The 15,680-nt window shown below is 37.6% G+C and overlaps 1 protein-coding gene across 1 annotated transcript in view; it reads right to left on the bottom strand.

The window, feature by feature from the left end:
* Positions 1 to 15,680, bottom strand: part of lrriq1 (leucine-rich repeats and IQ motif containing 1) — a 51,193-nt gene that overhangs the window by 10,374 nt on the left and 25,139 nt on the right. Inside the window, exons 15-23 of the mRNA XM_053499882.1 lie at positions 14,520 to 14,690; positions 8,691 to 9,128; positions 7,784 to 7,958; positions 7,083 to 7,202; positions 5,318 to 5,407; positions 4,522 to 4,649; positions 2,807 to 2,878; positions 2,619 to 2,710; positions 1,681 to 1,779 (exon numbers count right to left, since the gene is read on the bottom strand). Of these exons, the coding sequence (XP_053355857.1) occupies positions 1,681 to 1,779; positions 2,619 to 2,710; positions 2,807 to 2,878; positions 4,522 to 4,649; positions 5,318 to 5,407; positions 7,083 to 7,202; positions 7,784 to 7,958; positions 8,691 to 9,128; positions 14,520 to 14,690 (1,385 nt within the window). The remainder of the gene's footprint in view (positions 1 to 1,680; positions 1,780 to 2,618; positions 2,711 to 2,806; positions 2,879 to 4,521; positions 4,650 to 5,317; positions 5,408 to 7,082; positions 7,203 to 7,783; positions 7,959 to 8,690; positions 9,129 to 14,519; positions 14,691 to 15,680) is intronic.

Raw genomic sequence — 15,680 nt, 5'->3', positions numbered from 1 at the left:
AAGCCAAGATGTCTGCAGCCGAGGAGGGCTTGCAAAAAAATTAAAACAACCAAAAAACAACCAAAAAAAAATCCATGGCAATATGCAGAACACATTGCCTTACATAGTAAAATGAATCCATTCACCTTACTTGTAGCGCAAACTTGACGAATTACACTACTCATTGGCTGCTATAACTTATCTCAACGGACCGCAGGTCTATCATTCAGTGAGTTCTCAGGAGTAAATCATTTCAGGAACCTCGTTTTCCACAAAAGAAGTGTGAAATTGAGCAGATAACGACTCAGGAGGTCAGAATATTGGGCACAGGATTTATGTGTGTTGCCTGAGCACATGCTCACAAAACAACAGCGTTTCACTGGCTGTTTAAATCCAACCACAAGGACGAGTAAACTCTGCAGTGAGAGAGGAACGTGCGCTCGTGGGCTTATGTTTCTTTTATGTAACTCATATATAGAGATAAAACATATTTTTTATATTTACTTTATTACTAAGTGGTATTAATGTTTGATTTATTTCAAAAGCATGTTCATTGTGGACATAAGAAAAATATAAATCACTGCATTACATTATCCATTAAACTTTCATTATTTCCTACTTTGATAAATATGTGATCTATTTTAATAATGAGTACAAGTGTAAGGCAAAAAACTCTGATCTGTTCCGTAACTCATATTCACTTTTCTTTAAAAGAGAAAGGGGTCTCTGGGGTGGGTGACAGCTTAAGAGCTCCTTCACCAGATGATGTGTTTTGGGGTGCTTGGTCTACTCTGACCTGTGCAACGCACCAACGCCGCACCCCCAGGGATGCCCTCACGCCTCGGGCCGCGTGCCTCTCCCCTGCTCTCCCCCGGCTTGCATTTCAACCCCCTGCTCCGAGCCACCTTCTGGACGTGATTAGCCCCCAAAGCCGTGACAGATTCTTTCCGAGATATCCGACTCGCCCGTGTTTATTTTATCCAGGCTCTCTTTTGTGGATGTGCTGGACATGAAGTAACCCACTTGAAAATGGGGATCAGTTTACATACGCCAAGGGACTGCTGGAAGAATCGCAACAACAAAAAAAGAACAAGAAGAAGAAGAAAAAGAGAAAACAGAAAGCAGGACAGCTTTTGCATATTCTTCATTCTTTTTTTTAGTGATGAAAAGTAAGGGCAAGCAAGAAGGTCTCTATCTCTGCATCTCTGTACCTATTTCTCCTGCTACTCCAGTCAAATGATAACCGCCCCCACTGCCCTCTATCCAACATCCCTCTCCTGCTATAATGCTACTATCTCTCTCTCTCTCTCTTTGCTAGAGTGACACTGAACTACAGACAGATCTCTCACCCCGAAGAGTCTGGAACCTCTCAGCGCGCTACCTCTTCTGTACTTAACTCGATTTCACACTTCGGCTTTGCAACGAAGTCCTCTTGAAATACAATCATCTTGTTTATTCTCCTTCATTCCAAACAACTTAATGGCTGGCTATTAACCGCCATATCATGTGCCTTCAATTTGATCAAGGTAAAATCTGTCCTGGTTTCCCATTGAACCAAAGAGATCTAACTCAGACCACATTTCCCTAAAACGATAACATTACCCATGTTATTGTATGTTACTATTAAGAACTCACTATACCATAGACTTTAGAGATTCTTGCAATGGTAATGTCAGTTAAGCTGTCACATCTCAATCTTACCTTTAAGTTCCTCTCTGAATTCAAGTCTGGATTTATGGTTCTTCATTTGATCAGGCCGCACATTGTGGTTCCTGAACAGAGCCAAATGCACCGCTGGATCTGTGACACCAGAACAGACAAAAACAGAGTTAAAGTGAGCTCATGATCAGACATGGACCCAAACCGCACCATCACTTTAAATTAGCACAGTACACAGCTTCGACAGGAGCAAAGCCTCTCTAAGCTCCAAACAGGCCCTCATTTCATGGGCCTAAGATTGGATTTGTGGCATTAAGAGTCACGCTCTTCTGACCCTGATCAAATCCAGCTCCAGGCCAGGCCTCTGGGAATTTGGCACAGATCAGAACTACTGTCACTGGGGTTCTTCTCATGCTCATAGCACCGTGAAGTAACCTCAGGACAAGTGACTGTTTTATGGCTTCTCATAATAATAGCCAAGTTGGGGCACACAACAAATTCAGCAAGTGCTAGGAAATTCAGGCAAATTAAACATGACAGAAAGAAGGAGAGCTGCTTGCTGTATGCGTTCCATTGCTCTAAAAAGGAAAGTCTCTGTGCTAGCTTAACACCAACCAGAGACAAAGATGAGAAAACAAAAATTATTTATTAGAGACAGACATTGTTTTGAAGCAATTTTTTCTATTAAAATGCTCATTTATGGTCCACATGTTCACCATGCTGAATTTACAGTTTTATTAATCTTTCTCAGCAAGACTAAAATGCTCCAGTGAGAAGATTTTCATACATGTATGAAAATTGTGGCATGGCGATAAGATAAAAGATAAAGAAAGACACTGTAGAAACAAAGAATTTTCCCTTCTCCATTTGTCTATTCAATAAAAAAGGCCTATATGATAATAAACAGGACTGTTACCTAAATAACATGAACAAAGAAAAAAGGCGAACAGAACCAACATAACTACAGGTATTACACTTACTCTGCACTTTTCTCTGATATTGCTGTTTTCTGGCCTTCATCCTCTGAGCCCTTTTAAGCATGAGAAGGGCAGTGGAACTATTGCTAAAACCCCTAAAAAGAGCAGGAAACAACAAACCATATGGTCTTCACTATGATCTTTAAAAAAATAAATAACTCATGCAAAATAACATGTTATTTTGTGAATACCATTCCTTCAGAATCTTCTCAGATCTTTCTGATAAAGAATATTTTTTTAAAGTTGAGGCTGGAGATTGTATTCTGAAATAGACACAAAACACACAATTTATAATTTGTCAATACACTGTCCGGACAAAAAAAAGTCATGCAGTCTTACATTTTGTTGGACCACCTTTAGCTTCGATTATGGCGCGCATTTGCTGTGGCAGTGTTTAAACATCTTATGCAACATCCCGTTTTTTTGACATATATTTCTATCTATTTATTCAAGAGTTGCATTCATTCATGTGTGAAAATGATTTCTTGTCCTCCCAGAACCAGTGTTTCACAATTTTCAGCCAGATTCATCCTGGAATCTGCCCATCATTAGAGATGGAAAAAATGCATTAATGTGACACCCTGATCATTCTGTACATTTTGGTCATCAGCCAACATTTTTTTGCACACAACTTTGCTGATTTTATACCTGACCAACCGAAGCAACCCCAGATCATAACTATGCCTTAAGAGGCTTGTACAGTGGGCATTATGCAGCGATAGGTGACCCTGTACAGGACTAGTGGTATAGAGAATGAGTGAGTGTGAGTGTGTGATTTCTACTGTCAATTTTTCGTGATGCACCTTCACCAAGTGTTCAAGTGATTTAATTTAGTTTTTTTTCAACAATCCATTGAGGAAATATCACTATCAGTGATTCAGGTTTTTCTGCTGCTTTGGACAGTTTTTAACCCAATTCCAGTAATTGTTTTTTCACAGTTCAATAATTTGAGGCTTATGAAAAACAGTAACATAACTTGTATGTGATATATCTTCTAACATGGTTGTTTAAGAAATGAGAAGCCACTCACTCACTTATCGTCTATAACACTTTATTCTGTATACAGAGTGATGGGGGCTATCTCAAAAGACTTTGGGCACAAGGAGAGGTACACCCTGGGAGGGGTTCCAATCCATCTCAGGGTACACACACATACAGGACACACACTCACACAGTATGGGAAATTTAGGAACACCAATTTGCCTAATCTGCATGTCTTTGGAATGTGGGAGGAAACCAGAATACCTGGAGTAAACCGTACTAGTGGAATCAATATTCCCTGGATTCCTGTTTTAATGTTGGTTTGGAGAAAAAACAATGTCTTACACATCCTTCTAAAATCTCTCTTATAAGTCTTTATTACATATGATTTACAACTATTTTTATCTTTATCACATAATTCTGTGAGCCATCGTGCACTGTGGATGTGGACAAGTTCATCCTGGAAAGAACCAATTTCATCAGCATAAAAATGTTTTATCATAGATTAGAGATGATCAGTCAAAAGAATTTGTATTTAATTGCAGGAAGTTTTTCATTTATGGGGACAAGTGGAGGAAAGCCATGGTAGCAAAATGCCAACAGTATAACAGCCAGACCCAACCCTCCACTTTTGCACAGGTCTAAATGTAGATGTCGATTTTTTTGTCACTTTTTAATACAACTGAAGCTTTTAATAATGAATCTTTCAGAGTCACTTAGATCATGCCATCTACCACAGATTATGGTAGGTACTTCATGGGATGTTAATAATTACTTATTCGTATCATTTAGGTTTGCCTTACAATTAGAAACCACCCTTTCTAAAATATAATTATTATAACATTTCAGACAAACACAAACAACCCAAGTGACATGCTGTTAAATCTTTTTTTTTTTCTTTTGATGGTGTGACACTGGTATTTACCTGCCGCATGAATCAGAAGACTGGCTCTGCTCTGACACTGGTGCTTCCTCTCCGCTAATCCAGGCTTGTCTGGGCTTCCATGGCTGCACAGATGTCTTTTTATGAAGCTCTGGCAGAGGTAGCACATGCTAAAAAATTTAACAATGCATATCATTAATATGATCTTTATGAAATGACATATACATATAATATCATTTTTTACTGAAAATAACAGAAATGTGCTTTGCCATATTCCAAAAAATGCCATCCTTTTTGTGTAAGAATACTCTCAAATCACTTACTATATAAAAAGAAAATAAACAAATCAAATCCTATCTTCATGCACCATCTTTTCCGCAGAATTAAGGTTATTACGTTAAGCGCAATGTTTTATGCTCTAGAGCTCTAGCAGCAGCAAATGGAATGCGACTTTGTTTTTATGTAAGACTTTTTCTCGAATCATGGTCTGAAGTGTAGAAAGATAAAATTGTCCTGATGTTAACATCTGCTTAAACAACCAGTGAGATTCCTTCTTCATGAACCATATATATATATATTTTTTTTTTAAAGTCCATCTTTTTCTGAGCTTTAACATTAGTGCATAAGGCATTAAGATGCTCCATTGTAGCAGCTGCACTGCTTCATAGCCCAGCTACTGTGATGCAGACGGCTTGGTTAAAAAATGACATCTGCTAATTCAAAGGAAGTTTAAAGCAGCGTAGAACATAATGGTGTTTTTGGAGGTAATAAATTTGATGATTAATCACTCAGAGGTTGGCCAGCCCACAGACAGTGGGAGGGCTTCTCAGCCTGTTACCTTTGGCAGCGGCAGCTGTTCTAAATACGGCAGCACTGAGGACGACAACATGTCAGAACGCAGAGTATTCCAGTCCCTCTCCATGGCTTCCTATTCAGAACACATATCAAACTCATGAGAACTGAAATAGAAGCTTTTTTATTAGACAATGTGCCAGCATTTTCTTGAGAATTTTACTGACTACAAAGGGCATAAGGTTACTTTATTTACTGCTTCAAAGCAAACAGTCAACCATATAAGCCCGAAAGTGTAAAATTCACTTGTGTTATCTGACTGAAACATTAAAGAACTTTATGACATAAATGACAAAAGGGGAGTGTTAAAAGTGCATTTACTAAACCAAAAAAAGTCACTTTTTAATTTAAAGAAGTTTTATGCTAAAACACTTCATATATAAGGAATAAAACACTTTGCACCATAATGCATCTAAACAAAGAAGACTGGATATAAATAATTATACTCAGGAATTTATTTATTGTGAAGAAATAGACCTACTGAACAATTTCTGTAAATACACAGTATATATGTACAAAAAATGCCCTAAAGATTATAGACACTTCACAATAGTAGACACCATCACACCTGTATGTGCTTTTTGTGAACATCCCAAAAGTAGTAGTCCCACCTATTATTCTTGGAAAAGTTTTCACTAGATTCTAGGGTGTGGTTGTGGAAATGTGCGCTCATTTAGCTACTGTACAAGAGCATTAGTGAGGTCGGGAAGGGATGGCCGGTGAGGAAGCCTGGGGTACAATTGGTATTCTACTTCAACACAAAGGTATTCAGTGGGCTTGTTGTCAGGGCTCTAAGCAGGTCAATCAACTTCTTCTTGACAAACCATGACTTTATCAGCCTTGTTTTTTGCACAGGACTAATGTCATACTAAAGCATACTAGGGCCTCTAGTTACAGAAAAATTAAATCGTAACGCTATATGCTTTCAACTATATGGCAACAGAGTAGAGAAAGCCCACATATGGATATTATTGAATATTATGACCACCCGATATGATATTATCACAATACCAAGGTGCCATTTTAATTAATATTTCGATTCTGAAAGTACCATGAGTATATATATATATATATATATATATATATATATATATATATATCCCAATTCAACATAATTTTCTTTCAATATTGTTACAGTTGTATGACCTTGAACCTTAAAAATAATAAAAAGTTTTATACCTTTGCTTTATTCACCAGCTTCACAACATATTTGATCATGAGTAATTAAATATAATCCTATATATATATATATTTGTTTTTTCATTTAAAAAACAAGGCCAGAGTTTAAACAAGAGACTAATTTGCAGCCCCATTAGTTTGGACGAAAAGTCCGAAGTCAATGTCGTGGTCCCCCAATCCCCGCCCCTATTTCTAATGGCCCGGGCCAAACGCTTATGGTACAAAACGTTTGCCTTGTTACACCATGCAGATCTCACACATTGCTCACCCCCTATGTGGATACTTGACATTGATTATAGTCATGCACACCCGAACACAATGAGGCAGAAATCATAAAAGGATATAAGAGCCAGGGAGTCATACTACCCTATGAATCAGTTAAACATCGCCTCATGTCTTCTCTGCTCATTGATTATTATGACTTTGCCTTGTCTACAGCTAATTGCTAACGACAACAACCCACCTCCAGGCTATGGTTGCCAGTGAGGGGTGCTGTCAGTGTCACAGCGCAAGTCGTCCATCTGTGTAGTGATTTCACAGCTATGACAACAACACTAGGACTCTTCTCCTACCTCATCAAAAACAAATTCATCTATGTCCACCTCCTCGAAGGCTTCATCTCCGTCTGATATCTGGGCGAGCATAAGAGCACGAGTCAGCCTCTTCCGTAGTGAGTAGCCCCGCCATACTGCCTGCAGGGGCAAATGCACAGGTCCATGAATCAAACACAAACGTAAATATTGTGTGTTATCCCATTAGGAAGATAAAACATGCTAACCTCTGTTTAATTGCCCCGCGGTCTGCTGTTTGAACTTTCAGTGACTTAAGCAGTATAAGACAAATGGAACACTGGGACACCCTTAAATCTCTATATTCCCCATGGGATAAAGGGTGGAAGACTTCAGAACAGTGCAGATCAGAATCCAAGCACTCCCACTTTACCAAAGCACTGGAATCTGATTCATCTTTTTTTTTTTTACTGTGTCAATCCCTTGGGGACTCATCAACCATGAATAACAGACAAAATCTGGCTTAGAATGTGAGCAAAGAACAGCCCACTTCCAAAAGTATGGTCTCGCTATTCAAAACAAGCCCATGGCAGTAATAGTGTAATGAAAATGATTTAATTTGCTTCTAGTTTTTTAATCACATTCATAAAAAGAGAAATTGAAAGCACCTTTCAAAAGTGTTAATTGTCACTGTGCAAATTGCATGTCAGATCAGATACTCTTGTGAGACACAGCTACACTTCTGCTTGATAAGTAACCCATACCTGAATGATAGTGGCAGCATAGTCTTTATTAAGACATCCAGGCCTGGATTTACACGATTGCAGTTCTTTTTGCAGTCTCAATCTTGCATGAGCTTTTGCAGGTGGCCCTAAATCGTCTGTGCGTTTCTTCTGTCTGTGTTCACGCCAGCGGCGCTGGATCACCATAACTGCCACTCTGAATAATAGCAAAGAAAGTCATTAGGCATGACTTAAGGCTGAAAGATTATGGGTGACTAAACGTACATCTCTCAAGTCACGAATAATATGAATTCATCAACGGTCTACTGTGGGACAAGGGCAAGCTGAAGATTCTAGGTCATGTGAAAGTGATTTAGAAATGACCGATGGATAATGGAACATTTTTATTAAAGGAATACCCTAGTGCTTTGAAATTATACAGTATAGAAAGTACAGTATACATGTAATTACGACAGACAATCCTTTTAAAACTTCCTTTACTGGAAAAAGAACAAAAGAGTTTCTTTAAATTTATAAATTATAATATAGACATAAGTTGAAGACCAGTAACTGAATTTGAGATTTTAACTATTGAACATATACAGTACTCCAATCGTAAAGACGAGAGAGACACAATAGAATGTCTTTATTAAGAAGCTCTTAAGATTTACCCAAAGCACCTGCTGACATCATTAAAAACCTGAAAAGGTATGCGTGCTTTATAAGTAGTTTGTATTTATTACTTTAGATGTTTGATATAAAGTATAATTGATAGAATTCATAATCTTCCCTAAGACTGCTTTTCATTTCCAAACACATTTCCTGTGATAAATGCGAATAAATTAAACAGAGGGTGAATAGAGAATCAGAAGTGTTCTTTTGTGTCTAAACTATTGACATAACTATTTGGCTAGTAAACAAGAACACAAAAAATACTTATCACTCCTACGTTTTGAGGTCCATCCTGGATTGTTGGTGAGCATAATATTTGCTGTGTCTGTCTTCACCTGGTTGTGTATTGCTGAATTCATGGGTAGGGCTTAAACATCTACCTCCACAATCAGCATTATGGTCACCATATGAAGACCGGGATTGGTGGGTAATATTTGGTGGACATGGTGCTTGCCAGCTCAGAGACTTGTGCTCTTCTGGTTGCTGGTCTTTGACCTTAGCACTTTCCTCCTGTGCTAAATTGCATTCAGATAATTTCTGAAGGTTGCTGGAAGGTGAACAGTTCACCATCAGGTTCACAGGTTCTTGCGTGGCTGTCTTATACACCCTGCTGTCTCCATACTCATGATCATAGCGTTGTTTTTCGGCCAACTGAAAGAGCTCAGCACTGTGTTTACCAACCAGGAGCTGAGCATGCAGCGCAGATGGAGATGAGCTGTACAGCACATAAACACACTAATGAAACTTTTCACAATAAAAGGAATAAGGCGAACAATAATGACTGTGTACTAAGTAAAAAACAGCAACTAAATGGCTTCTAATAGGAATGTAGTCAAATATAAACACATCATTTAGATTAAATAAATAATATGTTCTAAATAGGTAGACAGTAAATGCAGATATGAATAAGATTGGACTACTGTTTTTCTTTTTTGCAAATCTCCAGTTGAGACTCTGTGACTAGGATGCAACAAAAAAGTTCATTCATTTTTTTCCCAAATGCAAGATTATTTTTACATAAAAAAAATTATTGAAATAATATATATATATATATATATATATATATATATATATATATATATATATATATATATATATATTATTAAAACATCTTATTATTTATTCAATACCCACATTATATTTAAATCTGAATACCTCAAATACAACACAGGTGCTCAACCAAACATATTATTATATATGTAAAATAAATTGTAAAGGATAAATTAATAAATTAATAAATTAACAAATTATAGCTTTAATTTGCTTATTTGTTTCCTGAAATTGAAACCCCAGATATTCCGCTATTGTGGCTGTTATTACTGTTATTTATAACTGAAACTATTTTGGAGTGTGGAAACAAGAATCTGCTAATGAATCTTTCAGACAAACAATCCTTACAATAAATACAATAACATTTTCTGTTTTACAAACTACCTGCATATATAAACAACCCTAAACTTGTCAATTAACTATTCATTTTAAATCTTTTAGACTGTTAAAATTTAGAAAAGAACGAATCTTAAAATCTATTAAAATAGAAAAATTTAAAAGAGATTTTAGCTGACTGCATACTTTAGGGCAGCTGTTGCTGAAAGTCTCAGTCTCGTATAAAGAGACATTTCATGATGTGGATTAAATGTGTACAAAGGCATCTCAATCTCACGCTAATTATTCTATTAGCAACGGCTGCTTCTCCCTGTCTAATCCTGCCCTCTGAGCTCTCTGTATCCTCTCGGGACATACAGATCCCCTGCTATTTCAATCCTCAGACAGGGCACAGGGGCGTTTGGACACACATGTACTATTGTAGTAAAAGTCCCAGAATAGTAAAATTAACAGAAACATAGTTAAAAGTGCTGTTAAAAAAAGTGAGTGTTTTGTTAAATAAATGATTCAATCATTAAACAAATTCATATCAGCTCAATTTGACCTGCTATGATAAAAAATGACCAATAAGGAATAGAACAAAATAATAAATATCAAGTAAATAGTCAGGCTTTTGTAGAGACACTGATACTGATATCTTCCAGAAAGCAAAGGCAGAAATCAGGATGAATACACCATTTACTGCTGGAGATTTGAAAATATCTGTTGGCAAATCAAAGGCACAAAGCCCACAATGATGACCCATTGTGGGTGTTCTGTTAGACAATTTCTCTGGTCACTTTTTGCCCGCTCGGCAACCCAGTGCTACAACGTCACCCAGCCAAACGGTGGACTCTTCACCTTCCCCGGGGTGAGCTGGGGATTGACACCAGGTCGGGTCAGATGTTAATTGGCTGCGGTTGTCCATGTAGCAACCAAAAAGAGGCTTTGTGTAATATGCAGAGTGCAAAGCAAAGGAATTGGTCAGGCGTTCAAGTCTTTGCAGTCATTTAAAGACATGTGTTTGATCAGGGCAGATTTTTTTTTTTTTTTTGATGAAGTCAGAAAATACACTGTGTCAGTCTCATTATCACACAGAATCATTACACCAGTCTCACAGACACACTCCAAATGGCTGTTGCTCTGCTAGAATTTCAACTGAGACATCCAGCCTAAGGAAATTTTGTGTTTAAAAGTGAAAATGTATGTTGTGCCAGTGGGTATACGCTACATTATAAGCATGCTACATTAGACCTGGCACAAACACAAACACACAGGGCTTAATCTTTCCATAAAGAACAATTTGCCTTTAAATAATAAACAGATGCACTTATATTTCTTTGTATACCTTGATTGGCATGATTAACTCTAATATAATCCATAACTAACTACTGCAAAACCTTTAGACATACCTCAGTGTTACAATGTGTAGATTTATTTACTGTATAATCAATAATTATTGGCAATTATAGAGGTATAAAGTTAATGAGCCAGACAATGAAGCTGTGGGAAAGAGTAGTGGAAGCTCGGTTAAGGGCAGAGGTGAGCATTTGTGAGCAGCAATATGGTTTTATGCCTAGAAAGAGTACATCAGATGCAGTATTTGCTTTGAGGATGCTGGCGGAGAAGTACAGAGAAGGTAACAGAGAGTTGCATTGTGTCTTTTTAGATTTAGAGAAAGCGTATGACAGGGTGCCAAGAGAGGAGCTGTGGTATTGTATGAGGAAGTCTGGAGTGGCAGAGAAGTATGTTAGAGTGGTGCAGGACATGTATGAGAGCTGTAAGACAGTGGTAAGATGTGCTGTAGGTGTGACAGAAGAGTTTAAGGTGGAGGTGGGTCTGCATCAAGGATCGGCTCTAAGCCCCTTTTTGTTTGCTCTGGTGATGGACAGGATGACAGATGAGGTAAGACAGGAGTCCCCATGGACTATGATGTTTGCAGATGACATTGTGCTCTGTAGCGAGAGCAGGGAACAGGTGGAGGAAAATTTGGAGAGGTGGAGGTATGCTCTGGAAAGCAGAGGAATGAAGGTTAGCCGCAGCAAGACGGAATACATGTGTGTAAATGAGAGGGACCCAGGAGGATTGGTGAGGCTACAGGGAGCAGAGGTAAAGAAGGTGCAGGATTTTAAGTACTTGGGGTCAACTGTCCAGAGCAACGGAGAGTGTGGAAAGGAGGTGAAGAGGCGGGTACAGGCAGGTTGGAATGGGTGGAGAAAAGTGTCAGGTGTGTTGTGCGATAAAAGAGTATCAGCGAGAATGAAAGGAAAGGTGTACAGGACAGTGGTGAGACCAGCGATGCTCTACGGCTTAGAGACAGTGGCGCTGAAGAAAAGACAGGAGGCAGAGTTGGAGGTAGCAGAGCTGAAGATGTTGAGGTTCTCCTTGGGAGTGACAAGGATGGATAGGATTAAGAATGAGTTCATCAGAGGGACAACCCACGTTAGATGTTTTGGAGATAAAGTCAGAGAGGCCAGATTGAGGTGGTTTGGGCATGTTCAGAGGAGAGATTGTAAATATATCGGTAGAAGGTTGCTGAGGTTGGAACTGCCAGGCAGGAGGTCTAGAGGAAGACCAAAGAGGAGATTTATGGATGCAGTGAGAGAGGACATGAAGTTAGTTGGTGTGAGAGAAGAGGATGCAGAGGATAGGGTTAGATGGAGGCAGATGATTCGCTGTGGCGACCTCTGAAAGGGAACAGCCGAAAGACAAAGAAGAAGAAGAAGAATCAATAATTATTTCCGTATATTCTATATCACGTCATCTGCATTTTATATCACATTTGCCTGCCAGATGAGAAGCATTTTACACAGCAATTAAGGCAAATATATTCTTTAAAATCTTTTGAAATTAGTATAAATAATTATAAATGCATTGATTTGTCAAATTAATTGAAGCCACTATATTTGTAATTAAAAACCTAATGTACAGATTTTCATTTTGATTGTACTGCATCCTTGTCTACAGTGCTGATTGCTCGCATGGCTGCAAGTCAATAGAAATTTACCACCGCATCCCAGACTGCACAATATTTACAAAATCGTATTTATTAATAATAATGAGTGTTTTTAATAGTAGATGGTAGAATGCATTTTTCAGAGCTCTAAAAATGTCATTTTCTGCCACCCCTACCTTAATACTACATGAGCACTGTGAGAAGTCAAACAACTTTAATGAGCATGTCAATGTGACTGTCACAAATACTGAGAACTGATGGCTGACAGAATAAACCCTACTAACTAAAATACAAATGAAAAGAACAAATGAAAGAACTGTATTTGTATGGTTAGGTTTAAACCCATTTTGGGTTTGAAATAAAAAAGAAAATATAAAATTTCATATAAGGAAAAATGCATGTGGTTCCAGACTTTAGGTCCACCCTGTATAATTCTATGCATTTTGGTCTCCAGCTTAAAATAATTAATTAGTTACAAGCTGGATAGTTTTGACAAACCCACTAATATAAAATGGCAATAACCATATACTCAGAGTGACTCAGAGCCTTTAGACCCATTTTCTTAACCAAGATTGAACCCTTGCATCCACAACTTCACAGCTCGGTAAAAATACAAACTCCCTGACAAGGGTTAATAGGCTGATCATTGTTCACTAGCATCTCAAATTAGAGAATAAATAAATTTTTAACAAATGCGGATATCTACTGTATACCATAATTTTTCTTACTTTATCTTTCCTTTTAATACCTGCATTGTCTGTCAGTCACCATGTAGTTAGGATTATTTCATGCTTAATGTTGGGGCATGATGCTGTCTGCTGCATTCAGACCAGCTGAAAAGAACTAGTACAGTAGAAATTTATTCCTTAATGTTGTCCTACTAAAGCAATGGTGACATTTGCATTCGGGGGGAAAAAATCAAAGAGTTATTTTTAATTGCTGCTTTTCATTTTTTATCATTTGTACTAAATAATATGTAAAAAAAAACTGCTGCAACCAGGTGCCAATTGCCTACTATTTAGTTTGCGTTGTTGTGATTGTTAGTAAGTTATGACATACCCTGTTCACAAGTTAAGCTAATCACACTAAAGTTATTGAAATAATGTCTTCATGTTCGATTTAAATAACATCTTTGATTTTAAATGCTTTTTTTTGTCATTGCTGAACTAAAGAAAACAAATGAGGTAAAAATTTTACCTAAATGTCTTTAAAGTAACAAATATAGTCAGAAATGTCCTTACGGTAATAATAAGGGGTTTCTAACTGTGCTCCTGGGAGCCTCCTCCCCTGCACAGTTTGTTTTCCCTGGCCTCAACACACTCGGTCCAAACCAATAAGGGTTTAATGATGAGCTAATCATTGAATTGGGTGTGTTGCATTAGAAGAACATTTGTGCATGAAGTCTCCAGAACTAGAGATAAACTAAAAATTTTTGCTTACTCGTATGAATTCATCCAATAAAATTAAAACTGTTATAAGAAACTGTAAAAATTGTTTAGAGGAAAAGTTTGAGACTATTAAACTTTTTCCTGTTTAAAGATAATGATTAATAAAGTAATAATCTTTAGCTTTAAACAGGAAAAAGAATTAAACCATATGAAAATCACACAGGCATTTATAGACAATGTAGTTGGGAGAAAATATGTCTTCATATAATGACTTTTGGGTCCTAAACTGATATTTCTGTCATGATTTCTGTCATGAACTGAAATCATTATGGTTTTCAACGCAAAATACACAGAAGTTACTTAATTATCAGTCTTGCTGCTAGTGCTAGTCTCCTACCTGATCTCCATGCCGTGTCTCTGTAGTACTGAATCAATCTGTTCTTGGTGCGCCTGGCACAGGGCCTGGAAGCTCCACAGCTGTGTTGAGTCTGCAGAGAGTGTTCGTGAGGCGCCGGTTTGCTCTCCGTTCAGCTTTATCAAGCTTGGATTTACTGCCAGAACAGAAGACCTGAATAAAAAAGTCAGCAAATCAAGTTCATTCACATGATCAAACAAATGACACCGTAAAAGTGACACAAGCAAGTGAGAAATGATTTGAATACGTTTTATCGCCATACACGGAAACAGGATAAAACTGAAATGAATTAGGATGTTAACAGGATGTAAATAAATTTACTTCACAGCTTAACAATTACAATTAAAAGAAAAATTACTCTTTTGCCTGTAAAAGCAGACTCTATGCAGGAAAATATAATGTAACTCAATTTAACGTTTAGAAGATTAACACAACTGTATCAGGGGACAATATATTTCATATCTTTCATATCTTGCTTTCTCTCTCTCTCTTCCCCTTCACTGGAGAATATTTACATTGAACACATGAAATCAGTTAGGAAATGGAGATGAAATGTTTAATGAGTTTGACATTTCAGACCCAGGAGAGTCCGCAGGCTGTCTGAGTGCAGGGCAAAGAGCTTTATTCAAAGTCGGCTCCTCGCGGAGAGAAACGGTGATGACACTTTGGAATTAGAAGTGAAAGGGGCTCTGTTGGCTTCAATCCAGTGACGAGGCTGCCAATCAAGTTGAGTCCATTTTCCTTTCCTTCTCAAAATCATACAACGTCAGACTCAAGTGGTTTAGGCTGTGACAACATTTGTGTCGATGTGCTTGTGTATATACATGAATGTGTGTGTATGGAGAAGAGAAATTGATATATACTTAGAAAACCTGCAACGACATATTATTTACTTTATGCTCAGTATAAAGTTACTTAATAGTAATCTGCAACTTTGTAAGATTTGGTTTCAGTATACTTAGCAAAGGAGTTAAATTATGATTACTGCGGAATGGAATATACATAGGACTTAAATAGCACCCTGTAATAGAATTTTGTCACTGGAATGGATGTCAGCACGACTTCCATGGATTGAGTATTTAGCAGACCCTTGCTGCAATAGAGTGTGCTTAAGCTCACAGCTCTATCCATATATCACTTAGT

Source organism: Clarias gariepinus, chromosome 7 (genome assembly GCF_024256425.1).
Source record: "Clarias gariepinus isolate MV-2021 ecotype Netherlands chromosome 7, CGAR_prim_01v2, whole genome shotgun sequence".
In the NCBI taxonomy this organism is placed as follows: domain Eukaryota; kingdom Metazoa; phylum Chordata; class Actinopteri; order Siluriformes; family Clariidae; genus Clarias; species Clarias gariepinus.
Note: the sequence above shows the minus strand (reverse complement) of the source record. Positions and strands in the feature narration are given on the sequence as shown.